General features: G+C 42.8%; 1 protein-coding gene across 13 annotated transcripts in view; it reads left to right on the forward strand.

Annotated features, from left to right (window-relative positions):
* Positions 1 to 19,961, forward strand: part of mbnl2 (muscleblind-like splicing regulator 2) — a 46,795-nt gene that overhangs the window by 22,254 nt on the left and 4,580 nt on the right. For 3 of the 13 annotated variants that reach the window (XM_072363979.1, XM_072364118.1, XM_072364055.1), the window contains exons 3-8: positions 7,769 to 7,933; positions 8,847 to 9,050; positions 10,517 to 10,777; positions 13,985 to 14,038; positions 14,445 to 14,595; positions 16,211 to 16,246. In XM_072363979.1, the coding sequence (XP_072220080.1) occupies positions 7,769 to 7,933; positions 8,847 to 9,050; positions 10,517 to 10,777; positions 13,985 to 14,038; positions 14,445 to 14,595; positions 16,211 to 16,246 (871 nt within the window). Of the gene's footprint in view, positions 1 to 7,768; positions 7,934 to 8,846; positions 9,051 to 10,516; positions 10,778 to 13,984; positions 14,039 to 14,444; positions 14,596 to 16,210; positions 16,247 to 17,285; positions 17,381 to 19,961 lie in introns of all 13 variants that reach the window. The other 10 variants (XM_072364552.1, XM_072364254.1, XM_072364187.1 and 7 more) reach the window with 10 other exon arrangements.

Genomic DNA, 19,961 nt, shown 5'->3' on the forward strand with positions numbered 1-19,961 from the left:
GGTCAAGAACTGCTCTCATTTGGATATTTATAGCCATGAATACAGACATCTGTAAGCAGAACATCCAGTGTGAAAGGAACAGCATGAATCCTGTCTATTTCTTAGCAATGCAGATTACTGAGCATTAACAGCAGGATAGACATAAATGGGACAGAGCGGAGCCAAGCCACTTAGCTAGAAAGAAAAGAAAGAAATATATGAGAATATTTAGAGGAGAGATGGACGTGCGAGTGCTTTTCCACCTCCTTTCTTCGCTGGTCAGTGGAGATACAAGAGGTTCTTTGGCTATGCTGTAAGGGGATTACAAATATCACAGGTTTCATGTCAGAAAAATTTGCGCCAGTTTCTCAAAGCAGGACCTCCTCTTTCACGCTGCGCAGCACAATGGGATAAACTGGAGAAAGAAGACTCTGACGGATACAGCCATCCTAAAACCAGATGCTGCTGGACAAATTTAAGCACGAGAGAGAATGTCTCCAAGAGATGCCTCTGTGTTTGTTGTACTGTCTCTTCTGAGGAATATAAAGCATGTTGTGTTTTCTCTGTCCATCTGTTGCTCGCCAGAGTCAGCATGATCTGTGTTATATCTGACCAGCAACGCTACTAGTCACAGTCCCATCTCGCTGACCTACAGGGTGCCGCTGCCTCTTGGTGTTGCGATCGAGCATCACTTCCTTACAGCCTGCTTTGCGCTGACCCTACTTGCCTCCAAGCTCTCTTCCCCATTATCTTCTTTGGTGATCGTTCTTTCCAGACTGCAGTCTGCCAAAACCACCAGTCAAACTACCATCGATCATGTCACTGAGCACTGCCCAAGCATGACAAAGACATCACGAATACTCAGATATGTAAAGCCTACCCAGCTTCACAGGAGAACATATGAGCTCACTGTAGAACCTGCATGCATGTATGTCTGTTTCACAAGGTGCTACCATCGATCTTATTTTCCAGATTGAAGTGTTGATTAAGGGAAGGAAAAGCATAGCTCCTTCAATGTTTATCCATCTTGGAGAAGCACCACATGCTTGTTTTCCTGTAGGTGATTGGAAGCACAGTGGTGTAATATGAAGGCGTTTCCAATTGCCCTCACAAGGAGATTTCCAGCTCCTCTGTTGGCCGCAGTCTATAGGCGGCCACTCTCTGTCTCCAGCAGGCCTCAGGATAGAGCGCCCATTGAGGGTAAAATGCAAATGTTACAGTGGTGAACGGAGGGGCCCACAACTGAAGCGCTATTCTTCGGAGCGGGTGGAAGACTGGCCCTCTGTGTCTGTGCCACCCACAGACAAACAACAGTCATCACTCTGACCATTCACTTGGGTTGATGAAGAAGGTGGGGGGTTATGGAAAGGGCTTCTAACCACTGGTGAAGATGCCAGGGGTAAAGCCCGGGCAGGGGATGCTAATGCCAATTAGAGATGAGCCTTTTGGGCCAGAGCACCACGTGAAAGAATTTTTTATCTCCCCAGCTTTTCTTATCTGTCCATTTTACACCTCTGCCAAGTTTCATGATATGCAGCTGGTTAGATTTGAAGTGATCTGGCTGCCAAATAGTCAGACAGGAAAAAAAAAAAAAGAAAGAAAGAATGCACTGAAAACATGCCCCACCTTGTCTCTAGCTTTGGTGGAGCAATTTATCCAATATTGGAAGTGAATCGGGTGTTCATATTCAACCCTAAAATGACATCTGCTGATTATAGAAAGATATCCAAAGCGGACGCTAAATGCATCATTGGGGGAAGAATACATTAAGGAAGTGGGTCAGTGGCGGTTCAGAGCGTGTGTGGTCAGAATAATGCCTTTTTTATCGATTCTCGTCACTTGTTGCTTCCACAGCTCTGGCCCAACTGGAACAGACAAATCCAACATCACAACAAGATTAAACTCAGTATTGTGATAGTTGCTTTTTAACAAATGGAATATTGAATCCCCAATGAGAAGTTTGTCAGCCTGTTTGCATTAATTATTTTTTTTGTTTGTCTGCTCATGCCAGCGTGTTTGCTGCGCTAAATGTTTGCCTCGTTGTTTTTCTCTTTGTATTTCCCTTTGCTGACAGTTTTTCAGCTGAGCATCTAATTTGGTGTGTGGTCGGTAGACTCCCTACACGCACTATCCTCCTTTTCAATGCTACGAATGATAACAAAAGGTCCTTATCATGTTAATCTGGAGATATCCTTTTTATTAAGACATTCGTGGTTTAGACACACAAGAGAAATGCCTGACAGTCGCGGAATAATGGCCATTTCACAGTTCAGATCATGGTCGTGAACACCTTTTGTTCAGGGTAAAAAAGCTGCTTTCTGCCTGAATGGATTTCCAAAAATTATTCAAGACCCATAATTACAAGAAATAAAAACAACTGAAGGAACCTCAGTTGGTCAGATTACTGAATTATAACTGGTAAGGGACAAACTTAATGAGGAGAAGTCTTATTCTAAGCTTGAACTCCGGCTCTACATCAGAAAGTAACTGTTAATATATCCGTGATCTCTCCCTCACTGATGTTTGTTTTACTCTGTGGTGCAGAGGATATGATTTTCTAAATCCAGCAATTATGAACGTATTCCAGAGCATGAATCTTACACTGAGCCTCCCTGGAGAAAGGTGTAATTTCTCTGTGTAGCCATGGCTACGCAGTGGCGGCTGGCGCGTGAACCACAGAGGTGCCACGGTGCTTTCAAAGATCCTTTTCATAGACAGCTGCTCGAAGGCAGTGCACGTGATGAATGGATTTCTGCTCTGCTCTGCTCTGGGTGGGTGGCTTAGACACTGTGCACTTGCACTGCATGTGTGGGAGTTTGTGCGTTTGTGTCTGCCACCCTCACAAAGGGATAAAGGCTTGAAACCAGATCCTGGCACACTATTGTCATCAGTCATGCATGCTGCTTTTTAGCACCGTCATCACCGGTCGTGAGCCATGAGTACTGCACTTTTTTACATGTGATGCGCAGCTTTCCTCCTCTTATGTGCTTTGAATCCCCAAGTGTGGCCTCTAAACCTGCAGCCTTTATCTATAATCATGATGAGCACTTTCCAGTTTTATTGTAGCTGTTTTTGTGCGTTGTTCTTAGGATGTTTTAATAAAGATTTTATATTTTCAGCTTTACTCAGTGCTGATGTGGGCGAGAGCTTTTTAACCACCGTGCACAGAACCTAAAGATTCATAACTCCCTGAATTTAATGATTGCATCATGGCCTTGGATTACCTGTCCTTATATTTTCAGTTTGAATGCAGATGAAATTCTGCCAAACAAACTCATCTTTTCTTTTTCTGACAATACGTATCGTCCTCACGATTCTGCAGAGGACAGTAATGTACTGGGGGGTAAAACCCTGCAGGAAGAAGAACTAAATCAAACTTACGTTTTATTTTATTTATTTAACTAGAAAAAATGGAGCCGCAGACCTGAACGCCTTTTTTCCCACTTCAGTTCTGACTTCAGGAACAGACATTAAAAAAAGATCCAGAGAACGAATGAATTCGAATGAAGGCTGTGCTAACACCACCATTAGTGCTGACTCAAGCCAGTTTGCAGTATCAGCTGGTTCTCCTGAATCACACTTAATCCTCATATCAGTAACTGTAGAACCTGCATTTATGACACTTGATTTAATTAAATTATACCATTTTCCAAGATGGTACCCTCTCATCCTAATGAAAGCTCTTCATAGCCTCAGTTTGTACCTACACCGACACTTGTGTTAACATCCGATTCAAAAACTCTACCCATCTGTTGTTGATTTAAGTCTACTCACTAATGACTAATCAAGTCCAGTGTGTTATGACTCGATTGACATTGCATGAATACATAATGATACTATAGAAAATGAAAATTTTGTTTGGTGAAAGATGCAGTTTATAAAGCTCGTGTGAGTCTTTGACTTCATGCAAATTACTACCGATAGTCTGGCCTTTTACCAAGTTAGTTGATTAGTCTTATATAAACAACAACACATGGCATGTTACACGGTGTCATTATTTATTTAACAGAAATGGTGAAGCAGTGTGTGGAAAAGTCCACCCTTACAGCTTCCTTAGAGGATAAGCAGCAGCCACTGCTGCTTGCTGCTAATCAAATGTCCAAACGCACCTATAAGAGCTTGCAGCATTCAGGTCTGTAATACACTACCAAGGAGGAATGATCAATCTGGGAGGGGCTGTAAGGTCATGTACAAACTTCCTTAAGTCCCTAATTCTGTGAAAAATCTTATTCACAAGTGGAAAACATTCAGGGCAGCTGACAATCGTCCCAGGAGTGGACGTCCTTGCAAGTCCCCCCCCCCCCAAGGTCAGACCGTGCAATGCTCAGAGAAGCTACAAACAGCTACATCTCAGACCCCACAGGCCTGAGTTAGCGTGTTAAATGTTAAAGATCATGACTATAATTTGGAAAAGGACTGAACCAGTATGGCTTGTTTGCAGGAGGAAGCCTCTTCTCTCTAAAAAGAACATGGCAGCACAGCTTGGAGTTTATAAAGTTACATCTGAACAAACCACAACACATCTGGAACAATGTCTTTTGTACAGACCAGACCAAAGTGGAGATGTTTAATTTGAATGCACAGAAATAGTCTTTAAGCTTTACTGGGAATTCAGCTGTATTAACATACATTTTCACTTGACTGTTTTTACAAAAAGAGAACTGTGGAGCATGTACAGAGTGCCTAGGCCCATTTGAATCTAGCTGAGAAATAACATGCAAGAATGATGTTGATATGCCAAAGTAATCTAGTGTCAAATGTGAGACCATCTGTCTGACACCTAAAACTCAGCTGAAATTGGGTCATGCAACAGGACAATGAGTCCCAAAAACACAGCAGCAAATCTGCAACAGAATGTTTTAAATAGAAAAAATAAAAGTGTTGCAGTGACCCAATCAAGGTCTGGACTCCGACCTGATTACATCAACGTATTATAGCTGAAGGTGGTTCTACAAGCTGTTGAACCGTGGGTGCGCGTAGTTTTTCACACACTTGTTTGATGAATAAAACGGTGTGATATGTCATGACTCTGTTGTTCATATGAGGCTCTGTTCACTTCATTTGAAGGCCTGTAAAGAGAAGATGAGTTGCATTATGTCCTGAAACATAAAACCTAAGAATTAAAGGGATATACTTTGTTTTTAGTGAAACTAGAATTAAATGATGCATTGCATTCTTTCACCTCTTTCTATTCGTGTTGAAATTTCTATTACAATGGCAGCCCTCATGAAAGTATTTGTTTTTTTTTACTATTTCTCCCACCTTGAAATTTGAGAAGGGAGAAGATGAATAATACTAATTTATGCAAAGAACAAACATGACACGGTGATAGATTGTGAATAGATCTGCAAGAAAAGGCTCTAACTAAATTTTACTAGATTAAAGTAAGAGGTTTTTCGAGTGCAAGGCCTGCACTTAGTAAGACAGCACATGAGCGTTTTGAACCACTCTGCCAAGTAGTTTCACCACCATTTATCTCATCATTTTAAAAGGGAAATAATGATGAACAATTGTGAGAAGCTTTTCTCCCCCTGCGGCTATAAATGAACAAAACATGGGGCAAAAAGAAGGATAATGGCCTCTTTCTTCAGTCCACCTAACTGACAAAGTGTGTAGTGAGGGCCTGTAGAGGCGTTGTAATTTGTGTCCGTCTGTGTCTGATCTCTACAGGGCGCAGTGGTGATGCTGCGTTTCCCCACTGACTCGGTCTGGGATGCTGTCCAGAGCTCAGCTTCAGCACCAGCATCACACACACAATCACACTCGCCCACACAGTTTCTCCTGCACAGTTACACCTGCCCACGCACTCTTTCTCATGGCCATGGATACACAAGACACACACACAACATAGGCACACATATCTTTTTGCCACTTTTGATGGTGCTGATGCACAGGGCAATTATTTGTGATATCTATGAGGCTTCAAATTGCGGGCTTCAGTGCTAGATCCTCTGGCCTGGATGAGGCTCAGCAAAGCTGTGCGTTTGTGAGCAACACTGTGTATATCTGTACAAACACACATGCCTGTGTGGGTGACCGTTGTTGTGATTGAGGGATTTAGTATGCATATGTGTGGGCAGGTGTGATTTTGTGTGTGTGAACCACAAAGCAGGAGTGAAGAGGGTATCAGTGGAGCTTTCACACCAGGTTGTGGAGGTCAGACCCTCCCACCTCGTGACTCTCATAATTACAGAGCTTCAACATATGTGTCTTACATGGAAAACACCATATTCATATATCTAGTGTTGTTACTAACATGAAAACAACATTTTCAGTGAAGCTTATAGTGTTTACAGACTTAATATCCTTTGAAGTCTCTTGCGCATCAAATCGAACTGAATAAATCCTAATCACTCCAACAGTATATTTTATGTTCTGTGGGGTGTCTTTAATGTTAGTCAGACTTGAAAACTTGACTTGCATTGGTTCTTTAGAGCCAACTCGGTGCCGCCATCAACCTCGGAAAAGTCAGGAAATCTGTGTTCACAAGGAGCATAACTTCAGAAGCACCACAGCAATGCAGCTTGCCCTGGATTCGGACTCAAAATGCGTCCAGCTAACAGTTTGAATATTGATAATATACTAATATACTATCTGTCACTCTACTTTAGGTCGACTGTTTTGGTTCAATACCACTTTCACAAATCATTGCACCGCTCAGCTGGAAACCCTGTCAAATATGATACAAATCATTACAGACCCCCACATCACACGAGGCACATCCTGAACATGGCCTGTTGTCATTTTGACTGAGTCATTCAGGCCTTGAAATGGTGATTGTGTGCAGCGTAATTAAGCTCAGACATTACCAAGCACTGTGTGGACACTAGGCAGACCTGTCACATTTCCTTGTAAGAGGAAATGAGAGCGCTCATGATGAGAATGATATTGCTAATCAGGACACTGTGCCGTGGGCTGTCTGTGTCATGGAGTTAAGGGGTATTTAGACAAAGCAGCAGACCTCCTCACACTAGACTGATTCTGATTTATGCTCCGTTCCCTCTGCCCTCCCTAACATTGACCAAAACCTGCCATGTCACGCCAGCCATGTCACGTCCTCTTCCCCTTTTATCCCTCTGTACAAACCATCAGTCCCCTCTGCCTGCGTCTTTTACTCCCCTCACATTCATTTTCTACCTTCCACTACTATTCTACCTTTCTCTTTGTTGCTCCCTCCTGACCTCGCTCCTCTCCAGCACTTGCTCTCTGTGCAATAAGACTGCAGAGGCAATCCATATTGGATCACTGCGTTTGCCATTAGCCTCAGGTTTGACAGTGTAATTGCCTTGATCCACCATGGTTTCTGTAAGCCTGACCCCGTCGGCCCTGCATTTGCATTTCCACTGAGAATACGGGAAGATCTGTCCATCAGAAAGCTGCAGATATTCAGTTGTGATGTTCAGAACAAGAGCGGTTAACCTTTGTCTATCATTGCCTTTCTCATTTTCTTGTCTGCCTGATGACTCAACGTGTTCAAGATGAAGACATGACAAAGATCTAGTAGGGTTAAAAAGCTAGTGCTGAGAACTTTTGCCCCACTAGACCAGCAGAAACCCCCTGTTGTGTACTGCCTTTAAGCGCTTCGTGTTTTGAAGTCTGCGGTAGAAATGGATGCTTATGTATTTTTGTATACCTGTTCTGTATTTGCCACATCCTCAAGCAGACACACAACCTGTTCTGAGGCAGGTTTATCATCAAAAGCTGCTTTTCAGTTCATTCAGATTTCCAGCTCTGGAAATGGCCTGGTTTGTGTCCGATTCTCACCGGTCAACTTCGTTTTCCTCCTCAGGGCCGCTGCACGCGAGAGAACTGCAAATACCTCCACCCGCCTGCTCACCTCAAGACCCAGTTGGAGATCAACGGCCGAAATAACCTGATCCAGCAGAAGACGGCGGCGGCCATGTTGGCTCAGCAGATGCAGTTCATGATCCCTGGCACCACCATGCAGCCTGTGGTTAGTGTTGCTTCGTGGCTGTTGGAAATGTGAAAAAAACATGACTTGTTTTGCTGTGCTGTGAAAAGTTTGGATTTGGTCCTGTTCAAACATGCTGTTTATGTTACATCATTTCAGTTATAGTCAATATTTTTGCAAGATCACATATTTGATGCGTTTTCCCTTCACAATACCATGTTTTTATACTGGATTTCTAAGAGTTGATGCGTAGAGATGATTTTTGAGTGGATTTACCTGATAGCAACAGCTTTAACAGACACAGACATGATCCGTTGAGAATATATTTTACCTGAATCGTGTCATGTCAGGTCGGCTCAGTTAAAGTTCATTGGATTAGATTTACTTTGGGCTCACTCGTCAGATTACCGTGTTTTGAGATTACACCTCAGACTAGAGGGACCATAATTTGTTCCTACAGTTGTCATTGTTGCAATGCACAAAACTTCCCGGATGCTCTCCAGCGTTTTTTTTTCGGCAGTCAGCGGTAAACCGCCGTTGCACTGGACAGCTGCCAGGTGTGGGTGTGTTTCACTGCTTCAATGTAAGGCAAGGCCAAACTAAAACAGAATATGCATGCTCAGCAAAGTCTTTCCAGGATACACAAGAGGTTAGAAAAACTCTCTCGTTTCTCGCTTTTTTCTTGCAGCCATATTCGCTCTGTTCTCCCAGCTCTCTATCTACCTGTCACCCCCACCTCTCTGCACAGCTGTGCTCTCTGTTCATTTGTCTCTGGTGTCTCTTCTCTCACTTCTCTTGCACTTTTCCATCTCTATACCTTCTTTCTGCCTCTGCTTCCCGTTCTTCCCTCCTTCATCCATCATTTCACATCTTTGCCATTCTGCTGTTTCTTTAGCATTTTAATTAAGTTTGTGGAAAAAAAGTGGTGGCAAACTCTCTGCTCTTCTCTCCATAGCAGACGTTTCAAGTCAGCCAGGGCCTGGGTTCCAGTGCAGGTTTGAGTTACACACCTTACCTGACTCCGATGTCCCACAGCATGGGCCTGGTACCCACGGACATCATGCCCAGTACCCCCGTCATCGTCCCTGGAAGCCCGCCCGTCTCAGTGAACACCGGCTCTTCCTCCAACCAGAAACTTCTGCGTACCGACAAGCTGGAGGTGACAAAGTCCTCACACTCCTGCAAAAAAACAAAAGCATAGAGACGTTCTGAAACATACAATCTGACTGGTTCATTCCAGAGTGTTTACAGAACAACCTCTGAGTATTCGTGTTCACTTTCCCAACAGAAATACTTCTTTAGTTGCCACAGGAGTTACCATCAAATGAACACAATCAAGGGAAAGTTCTTTGCTGCCATTAAACTTTTAATTAAATTCAGATTTGGAATTTCAGACAAGCATCTTTGCATTCTTTAATGTAAATTATGACCTTTTGAAGTGGAATAACTCCAAATAAAAGTTCTTACGGAAGCCTGGAGTGGTAATAAAATAATTGAACCTAATAGCTTGTTTCTTTGATTAAAAAGAAAAAAAGAAGTTTTGTCTGTAAAAGAATAAATGTCCCTTTAGGAGATAAAAATAACAAGCTGTTTATATACATTTTAAATTGAAGCTGAATCTCTTCTGTACTTAATTACCTTCGAGCATATGTTTAGAAGCATGATTATGTTAACACTGGCTGAGATAATTAAGGCTTTTGTCGCAGACATGAAGTCAGAAATTAGATACTGTGATTTTACGGTGATTTGAATTGGATTTAGCTCAAGAAAAACTGCTACTTGCTAGACAGTCGCAGTTAAACTGTATTGTAGGAGCTTAAACTGTCTCCATCTGCCCCTGTAGCAAACAACTCTGAGAATAGCTGTGTGATTGTGAAAGAGTGCACGAGGTGGAGCTTTTTCTCTCTCTCTCTCTATTCTCTCCACTATATTTATCAAGATAAACAGTAATCTCCCTAAGACCTGGAGGTGATGCGTAGGTGTGTGCCTGTATGTGTTTTTCTGCTAGAGTGCTATCACTTAGCAACTGAATGGAGCAGGCTCTAATTAAACAGCATCCCTCTGAGACACGTATATGCACTCCTACACAAAGCCATCATGTATGTGCAGCTTTACCTGAAGCTGTAGGTGGACTTTATTGTTCATTTATATGTGCGAACACTCGTGTATGTCTCAGTACCAGAGCGGGAGTCAAACGCACAAGCCTATGAGGAGCCGAACACTGACCGGTTCAGTGATTTGAGTTCTCGGTTCTCCTTCAGAGCCCTAAACAAATTTATGGTGTTTTAAAGGAAAAAAGAGAAGCACATTTGTTTTTTATTTCCCTAACTAGGTTTGCAGCTCAGATTAATTTCAAGACTGAAACACACCTCTCAAATCCCAAATATCTCCACTTTTTGTCCTATTTTATTATTACAAAGACAACTTTACAAGAAAACTTTGTAGAAAACCAAAAATGAGAATGACAGGGAAAAAAAGAAATTAGCATGAACTTTACTCTGTGTCATGTTCTAAAAGCTAAAGCATTCACACTTTGTTTATTTCCTTTGTCGCGTGCATCCATCTGTGCGTCTGTCCATATTCATGTGTTTTTTTTGTTCGCCCACCTCGCTCTCCTGCTCCCAGGTTTGCCGTGAGTTCCAGCGGGGTAACTGCGCCCGCGGCGAGACGGACTGCCGCTTTGCTCACCCGAGCGACAGCCCCATGATCGACACCAGCGACAACACGGTCACCGTCTGCATGGACTACATCAAGAGCCGCTGCTCTCGCGAGAAGTGCAAGTACTTCCACCCCCCGGCCCACCTGCAGGCCAAGATTAAGGCCGCTCAACACCAGGCCAACCAGACAGCTGTGGCTGCGCAAGCTGCCGCCACAGCTGCAGCCATGGTGAGAGCACAGCATTACAGGCCGACTGCTGTATCACACCCACACAGTGATATAGCAGAAAACACTCACACACGCTTGTACTTTTTGGAATGTAGTAACATTTCACAAGGTTCTGCTTGTTTAGAGTGCTGACAGAAAGAGGCTATGAAGTCTGGATGGGACAGAAAGGCTCATTTCTAACCCCTATGTGCAGCAATCTGTTTACTTTTTGATAAGGACTGAGACTTTTATTAATACAAAGTGGAATGCTTATGTTTTATCTTTTGTACTGTGTATGCATCAGATAAATGTGTGATTATTAGAGGTTTTATTTTTTTAGGTCGGAAGCTCAAGTAATCGAATTTCATAGTATTACTACAGAACTGCTGTGCCCAGATAGTGTTGTCTAACAAAGCAAGTCTGTTTAGATTAGAGATCAGAGACTTTTGTATGTCCTTGAATACAGATTTATCACTGAATATATCCCTTTTTCTATTTATTTAACAATTTTTTATAGTCAAAATACAGATAGGCACAATTACGCACACAACATTTTTGCTAATCATCTTGACCGATGGGATATTTAAACAATGACACGTACAGAAACAGAAAATGTGGAGCACTGCTTTATTACTGTACAAAACAAACCCACCTCTGCCAGTTTAACTCTCAACAATAGTTCTCTCAGAGAGAGGCAGTTGTATACAATAAACAGGGTTTTAGTGAGACCTAAACACATCAGTCTAACGCTGCAAGAACAATCTTATAATGTTCTAATCTCACCGCAGTCCTCTTCTATTTTCCAATGCCCTTGGTTCATACAGAGACAATGTGCTGGCTCATCCCCCATCCCACTCCACTGCTCCCAGTGATAAGTGCGGTTCTGCAGATCAGTGCAAATTGAGTCTGGGATGGATGAGGATGTAGCATCACGAGTGGGGGTTTACACTCCTGTGCCTATAGCTTGAAAAGTCCCCAACAATAAGCGACACACAGACAGAAAGGTAGACAATGAGGTGGAAATTCAGACATACAGCTGGGAGGAGTTTGGCGTTCCGTCTTGGCTGTTCCCCACCTTCCCACGGGCGGCTCTGAGTGGCTTCTTTTGAATGGTCCTTTGGCTACTGCACTTGCACACCTTGCTCTGCGCCAGTGTGATGTCTGACTCTTTTTCTTCCATGGCATGGGCATGCTTTATGCGTTGCGCATACGTCTCATCGGCTGGCTCCATTGCTGCTTGCTCTCCCTCTCCTTCCTGTATGAATCAACAGTGTGGATTTTAAGGCAAATGTGAGCGCAGGTTAGTTGTGTTTAGACACATAAATTAAAACAGCCTTTTGTAAAAGGAAGCATGAGACCCAAAGGGCACTTTAACCTGCTGCCAACCTCACAGCACTGTTCTCTTAAAGGTATAGCTACCAACTAAACTTAACAGCTTCATAACGAACACAATGTCAGTGTTTTCTCCCCACAACGCTATGCGTCACACCCCACCTGTGTTCCTCGTATACTCCAGTTTATCAACTTTATGACCCAATTCCCAACTTACCTTCGGCACTTACAGCCTCTGCTGGAGGTGAACAGGGTTAACCCCAGGACAATAAGTTGTTAAGTCAGCACCTTTAATCCAATTTTCTTTTAGCTCTTAGCCTAAGCTGCGGCACTTTTATTGAAGCAGAGATCCATAAAACCTGTTCTGATGCACTGCTGCAAATAGGTAATATCATTACCCATAATTCATTTTTTAAAAATCTAAAGCAAATACGATGAAGTGTACAGTAGATAAGATTACACATTAACTAATGCAGGAAGATCGTGTTACTGAGATTATGTTGTTTTACTGTGCCACATCATGTGCTGCTTCCCACACTGTGATCTTCTTCCTCATTGCAAGTCAAATGCCGTCATCTTTGCTTTTCATGTCACTTTATCAGACCATCTTCCATTTTAACTAACCACTATGTTAAAGTCTGTTAATGCCACAGTGCATCAGCAATGCATTGTTGTTCTTTGATAGGAGATATACTGTTACATATGATATGTAAATCCACATACATGAAGCAAGAGGCTTGTGCATGGACCCCTTAAGTGCAGTGTTCACCACATCCATGTCATCTTTTTTTTTTCCCCCTTCCAGCAGTGACATCAAATATAAAGGCATTTTTATTAGATAAACAAAAGCAAAAACTTGAAATAAAAGTCTTTATTGCTACCTTGTCAGGTTAGTTCCCCAACTGATATCAGCTTAGTGAGCGTTGGTGCTTAAATGCCTCTAGAGTTTAAGATGCTTTGGTTGTTTGTTTTTTTTAGGAAAATGTAAGAATAAACAGAGCTCCACATTCTTTTATTCCATTATAACTTGCGTCACTTTCCCGAGTTCATTGATCACACTAACAAGCCACACGCACTTATGTTGCAGTTTTACTTTGAGAATTTGTCATTAAATGGGAGTTGACAGCACTTCAGCGTGGGATGTGATTGCTAAGCTACTTTTAGTCAGAATTGTTAGCACTAATCATTGCAGCTGATGGAGGCAGACTTGCTTCTAATTGTGCTAAACTCTAGTTTAATGTGTCCAGGTTTTTCTGCCAGTTATGAGGGCAGAGTTCGATCATTTGAAGGGCTTTTGACCCGACCTCACTCACATCCCACTCTGCTGCGTGTGCTTTTGGACATTTTCTCAGGCCCAACATCTCAGGCCCAAAGCCCAACTGTGTGTGCAGGGCTGTAGTATTGTACTTTGACAACTTAGTAGCACCTCTGTACAGATGTCAGCTCAGCATCTGTAGGCAGAATAGTTGGGTTTACCTTCCTGCTTTTTGTTCTTGCGTAGATACTTTAAAAGTTGACTTGTTCAGAAATAGCTAACGTTTACTACTAAATGCTTTCCCAGTAGTGTTGAAGTAAATCATAGAAACTTGCTTTTTTTTCTTTTTTTTTTAACCAAAGGTTAATATAGATGCTTTTTTTTGCTTTTGTACTAATTCAAAAAATAGCAATGTTTCTTTAAATTAAACAAAACAAATTTTTGTTTATGTGCATGCCTATTGTTTTGTATGTGGTATACTTGCATTCAGATTATTTTTGTTTTTGTTTTTTTCCTTCTCACCTATCCACAATGCAATGCTGTCCCCCATGATGCACCTCTGCTTGCTGTTACCTGTATGTTAATACGCTTGAATCCCATTGGCCCACTGCCATCATGTGCTCGCTGCCTGCTAATTAAAGACTCAGTCGACTGCCAAAGCAATGAAGCGACCCCTCGAGGCAACTGTAGACCTGGTACTTTGACCTTTCACCTTTTGCTTTGCATGTAGCTTCTTTAATTGTACTGTAGCCACTCACAGAATTTAATTTGGCTCTTTTTGTTTTTGTGAAACCCTGTAAGAAACGTAACTGTTTAGATGTTAATCATTTATGATCACCAGTGGAAATTCTAGTATTTTTCATTAATGAACAACTACAATGTAATGTTAAAGTAATTCCAGCTATAACAATACTTTCTTTAATGTGTTGTTGCTATGATGTAGTTTCTCATCGTCCTTGTGGTAGTTAAAACAAGTTTCCATTTCTGCCTTGTTGTGCTGTGCGTAGACAAATAACAGATTTAGAACATTTTAGTGTTGACCTGTGGAAGTTTACAGTTCAAATCTACTGTGTTTCTGTTTGTGTGTTTTCCAATGGCAAGGCGTTCCCCCACGGCGTCCTCCAGCCCCTACCAAAGAGACCAGCACTTGAGAAGAGCAACGGAGCGAGCTCCTTGTTCAACCCCAGTGTTTTGCACTATCAGCAGGCGCTGGCCAACGCACAGCTCCAGCAGCCCACTTTCTTTCCCACAGGTAAGAGCTCCCACATAACAGCACACAGCTTCAGGTAGATGCGCTCATAGGTATGCGGGGCATGCATGCACACTTAGACCCACAAATGCATTTCAGCCGTCCCCCTGTTGATCCCAATCCCATCTTTCTGGAATTTCACAGCTAAAAGGGAGATTCTCCCACGTCTGTTTAATACAGTTTAGTTTTGCGTTTCCTTTAGAAATGGATTCATGAGGATGGGGCACACGACGAGCTCCTTTGTGCTGGTGTGTGTTAATGTTTTAACCGTTCACCACGCCATACCTAAGCCCTGATTTACCACCTGCTCATAAAAAACACGTAATAGCTGCCAGGTGGAGGGGCAGCGACGGCTTTGATCAGAGCAACAAAAAATATGATATATTACCATCTCAATATGATACACCTGCCACTCGCATGCCTGAGCATATAAAAGAGCAGAAAAATCCCAACTGTTCCAACATGTGCTCTGTGCCTATTTTTATTTAGGCTGAAGGTCAGAAGGAATGTGTATTTGATTTGTCTGAACAGACACAGAAAAGAGAAAAACAATTTTGTTGCAGCTTACCCAAATGATTAAAGTCCTCCCCCTTATACAGAAACAAGCAGTAGCTCGATGGCCCTCTGATTATGAGCAAAAAGAGTTCCCTGCAGCTTTTACGGTAGCCTTCAGGGCACACTCCCTCACTCCTCTTGCTACCCACTGTTTGTTTCCTTTGGGTTGAGATCCCTAACGGACCTCCATCTCTCAGTCTTCATCAGGGTAAAGTCATGTTTACACCTTGATTTTTTTTGTTTTTTATCGATCTGTACAGTTTCAAATGAGTGCCGTTGAGTCTCAGTAGATATTTGGAGTTTCTTGTTCTACTTTTATGCTTCTGTTGCAGTAAACCCCACCCATCTTGATTTAAACCTGATCTGGCTAGAAGCCCATGCACATCATTGTACTGACGATGCATGATGCTGCTGTTTGGCTCGCCTCTTCAGTTTGATTCTTTCCCTTTGCTTGTTTTTTTTTTTTTGTTAGATTGTTTTTACCCCGGCTTGTTCATAGCATATATGTGAAATGTCCTTTGTTGCAGCTATTTAATGGCACAATTTTGTTTCTACAAAGGACCTACAAAGTTATTAAATAATTAAGACACATACAGTAAGATGGCTTTGGCTACTTGGGGATTAGAAAAGAATGAACTTTGAAAAAGACAACATCAGCTTGGGAACTCGCGCTTCACAATGTTCAGATATTGATTGACTTCACAAATTTTTCACAAATTCCATCACTCACAAATCTGCAAATAGTAAACAAGCAGCTTTGCAACTAAACATGGCTACTGTTTCTCATAGATTACGGCTAAGTTTGCTTTATATTTGACTCGTAGCTGCATATAAACAGTATTTTCCATCTAATACGTAACTCAGTGAGGGGAACTCTTGTGCTTGCTTTCATTATTAGCTGACATCACTGCTGTAATAGTAGCATATGAGCTGAGTGAAGTTTTTTTTTTGTGTTGTCTAACCTTGTCGTTCTCCTCCCCCTCAATTAACAAATTTCTTTCCCCCTCTCTCCCTTTCTGTCTCCCTCCTTCTCTCTCTGTCGTTCTGTGCATGAACACAACAGGGTCAGTCTTGTGCATGACTCCTGCTAGCAGTCTTGGTAGGTCCTGACCTTCCCATTGCTCTCTCACACACTTTTGTCTGATTTAGGTGGGGGTGGGAGGGGGCAGTGTATGCAGCCTCTTGCAGGTGAGACAAAATGTCAGTATTTCATTGCGCCGACCTCTTAAGGCGTGGATGAAACCTCTGTCTAATGTGCTGTTGTTTTTCATCAGACTCTGCATTTATTTACACTGAGATGTGAAACACACTTTTCATGTGCATTTTGTATCACCTGAAGGAGTCGTGACTTGAAGTTCTTGTTTCCCTACTGACTGACTTTCTTGCTAATGACTGTTTGTTTATGATTAAAGTTTTAGTTTGATCTGATCTGTTCTTAAGCTCTAGGATAGCTTCTGTTTGCAGTGCTGTGTTAATCAGGAAATTTAAATCAGTTTCCCAGAGAAATTACTCGTACCTGGGGCTTTTGTCTTGGCTAAAAGGGATGGGAATTGCAAAGACTCAGGCCCCTTATCAGCAAAGTAAACAATATTATAAAAATAAATCAAAATTGCATGTTTTTGGCATGTGCGTTGAAGTAGCTGCCTGGCATTTCCCTGCTGCTCAACTTGTCAGCCCACATGAACTAAAAAACTGAAATTACCATCCCTGCTGCCAAAAATTCAAACATCTCACGCTCCTTAACTTCTCTGGGAAAAACAGCAGACTGATTTTCCGTATAAATTTCCTTACTTGTGATTGTAATCAGCTTCTCTCCTCTTGTTTTTTGTTTTTTTTCTCCCATGCTCTCTTTTCTTTATTCTTTTTCTGTCCTCCTTGCTTTGCATTGTGAATGGTTGCATGCCATCTGCCGGTGTAACCCTAACGATGGCTTGCTGGCTCTCTTGTCACATCCGCCACCACCACCACCATCAACAACTACAACAACAACAACAAACTTTACCGTCGACACACATGCCACAACTGTTACCATGGTCACCATAATGCTCCACCTACCTGTCCATTGCTACCACATCCTCCCCTCTCCCCTCATTCCTCCTCCTTCCTCCCTCTCCCCTTTCCTACCCTCAAAAACAAAGTCCCAATGATGTACAGTGCTACGCCTGCTACTGTCTCTGCAGCAACAACTCCTGCCACAAGTGTCCCCTACGCAGCAACAGCACCAGCCAATCAGGTTTGCTCCTTTTAAAGCTTTCTTTCATCAGTCCCCGGAGCTCTGAATAAGTGCTGCCTTCTAATAACGAGCTGCAATTACCTGCAGCTGAGCCCACACCCAGCCTCTCCCCGATCATATACGTCCCTGCACGGGGTGAGCTCACGCTGGCTTGAAAGCCTGTGAGTGGGCGTTTTCCAGACAGTCTAAAGCGAAGGGGCTACCTGAGCAAACCGATGCCAGCTCAGTGAATCTTACCTCCTCGAAAATGCGTTAAGCGCTTTTCCGAAAAGCACTTCTTCAGAGCTCCCAAATTTGCAAGTAGTAGTTGTGTTATGTTGCACCACTTCCTGGTTTTGTTTTGCATGTTCTGTTCTGTTTTACTTTCTACTTTTCTTGGTGTTGTCAAATAAGCCTCTCCATCTGCAGTAGGGACGTCATCTGTACTGCTTGTGTGCTATGCAAACACATACATTATAGCAAATACACGCAGGCAATACCTGCAGCTGGTCCGTAACCGCAGCCATGTCGAATCTGCTCCAGTTTCACCTTTTTACCTCTTCTTGGATGTGGGATTAAAGAGAGAAGAAATCATGTGTGGAAACAGTTCCAGACTACGCTTGTCGGGGTGAAACAGACAGGAAAAATTATCAGAGAAGCTGTCTATAAATGGCCTGTGAACGGCTCTCCTGTTGCCGCGTGTCAGCAGGAGCCAGGGAAGCAGGGCCAGGTTTGAATGCCAGAATGACGCACGTGTGGCCCATTTTAAACCTGGAAATTTCAGCACAATGCTGGCACTCTGGCCTCACGCAGACAGCTGGCAATCATTTACCGGCTGATCTGCATAGAGGTGCTTTGAGGACACACAGATGAACAGATGAGATGTGTTCCACATGTTGAAATGTAACTGCCAGACAATCGTCATTTTCAGGGAGCGCAGAGATTTCCATAACTGGGCATGTATAAATCATGTAAATACAGAGAAAAAATAATGAAATATTTGCAATCATTTCTAGATCTTCTTCTCTGTACGCTTTCCTGTTGGTCTGACTGCCTTGATGTCCAGAGAATTCAAATCACCTTAAGTTATCAAAGGATAAACTAATGCTATTCTTATATTAAACAGTTTATTACAACCTTCAGAAACAATGCTTATCTCATCTGAAATGAAAAATGAGAGGGAAGTATCTCATGATGAGAAATTCAAAGCTGTTTTTCTGAATTTTAAGGAAAAGAAAAAGAAAATGAATCATTTCTCCATGAATCCCTTCCTTCTATCGTTAATCACGGTCCCTGCGCTCCTCTTAGGCTCCTCATAGGCCAGCAGTGCACGCACTTCCTGTGAGTCACCGTCTCTTCCTGTAATTGGCATGCAGCAGGAGTAGCAGCAGGAGCAGAGCTGCTCTTTAAAAATGCATGTGGGACAAGGAGCTGGAGAAACACTGACGTCAGCCTCTGCTGTCTGTCTCCGTCTGTCCCCTCCTCTTTCTCGTCCCTCCTCCCAACCGTGCAGCGAGGACACAGTTAACCCCTATCACCATCGGCCAAGCCGCACACAGTGCACGCCTTGTTTATCCCAGACAGCGCAGTCATGTGGTTTAATCAAATAGAGATCCAGACCCTTTTTTTTCTTTTTATTAAGGACACATGCTGCTGAGGTCACCGTTTGTGACGGTTTGAGCTCAGAATGTCCTTAATTAAATCTCTTAAACCTTTTTCTCCCACGTTAAGACAATTTATGAAGAAGCAGAAAACTCTTGCTTATATCTCTCTTTCAGTGGAATAGATCTGCATCTTAATTTAACATTTAGATAACTAAGACACAGTCCTTTGGGGTCAGGATGTAGGAAACATGCTGACAAGTTCAGACTCTGGTTACCTCAGGACCCTCTGAACTGTTAATGTGACATGATAAGCAGGAACCAATCACATCCATCCATGTCTGAGTGTATATTAGCCATGTGCTGCCATTGCTGTGGTCTCTGGTGATGTCACCACTTTAGCTGCAGATTATGAAGTCACAGCGCCATCTGCTGTTAGAATGTTGCATTATATTACAGACTTCAGCAGCAGGTCATTACTTTTCCTGGTGAACTGATTGGAAAATAAGTCGTTGGACTCCAACAGAATTACAGATTTCGCTTTAATGAAATTAAGATAAGGTCACTAAGCTCTCATGCAGTGATGATCTAACTAAGTGCTCCAACAGTTCAGTCCCCCACCATATTCCTTACTCACATCATCATCATTTGCCATCTAACTAGCTTGTTCTGGGCTGACACATGCTGCCGGTGCCACTGCACAACGTTTCTGACCAAATGGAGCTCCGAACACTTCTTTGCTTTTGTTTGTACCATGGTATCACACCCACCTGCACCACTAAATTGATCTCATACTTCCACACTGCAGTGAGGAGCGTGCACATCACACGCTGTGCTGACCTCCTGTGATGTGTGGTGTGACCAGTGGCTTCTGTCCATTGTCTATTAACAGACACCATGTTGCTTTGTTCTGCCTCGGCTTGCTGCCAGTGGGCAACCACGCGATGGCAGCCAGCGGATCTTCTACCTGCACCCCCCTCTCCCCTCAAAATACTATCTTT

The sequence above is a fragment of the Leuresthes tenuis genome, unplaced genomic scaffold (assembly GCF_036924035.1).
Source record: "Leuresthes tenuis unplaced genomic scaffold, fLeuTen1.0.hap1 SCAF_1, whole genome shotgun sequence".
NCBI classification, from domain to species: Eukaryota; Metazoa; Chordata; class Actinopteri; order Atheriniformes; family Atherinopsidae; genus Leuresthes; species Leuresthes tenuis.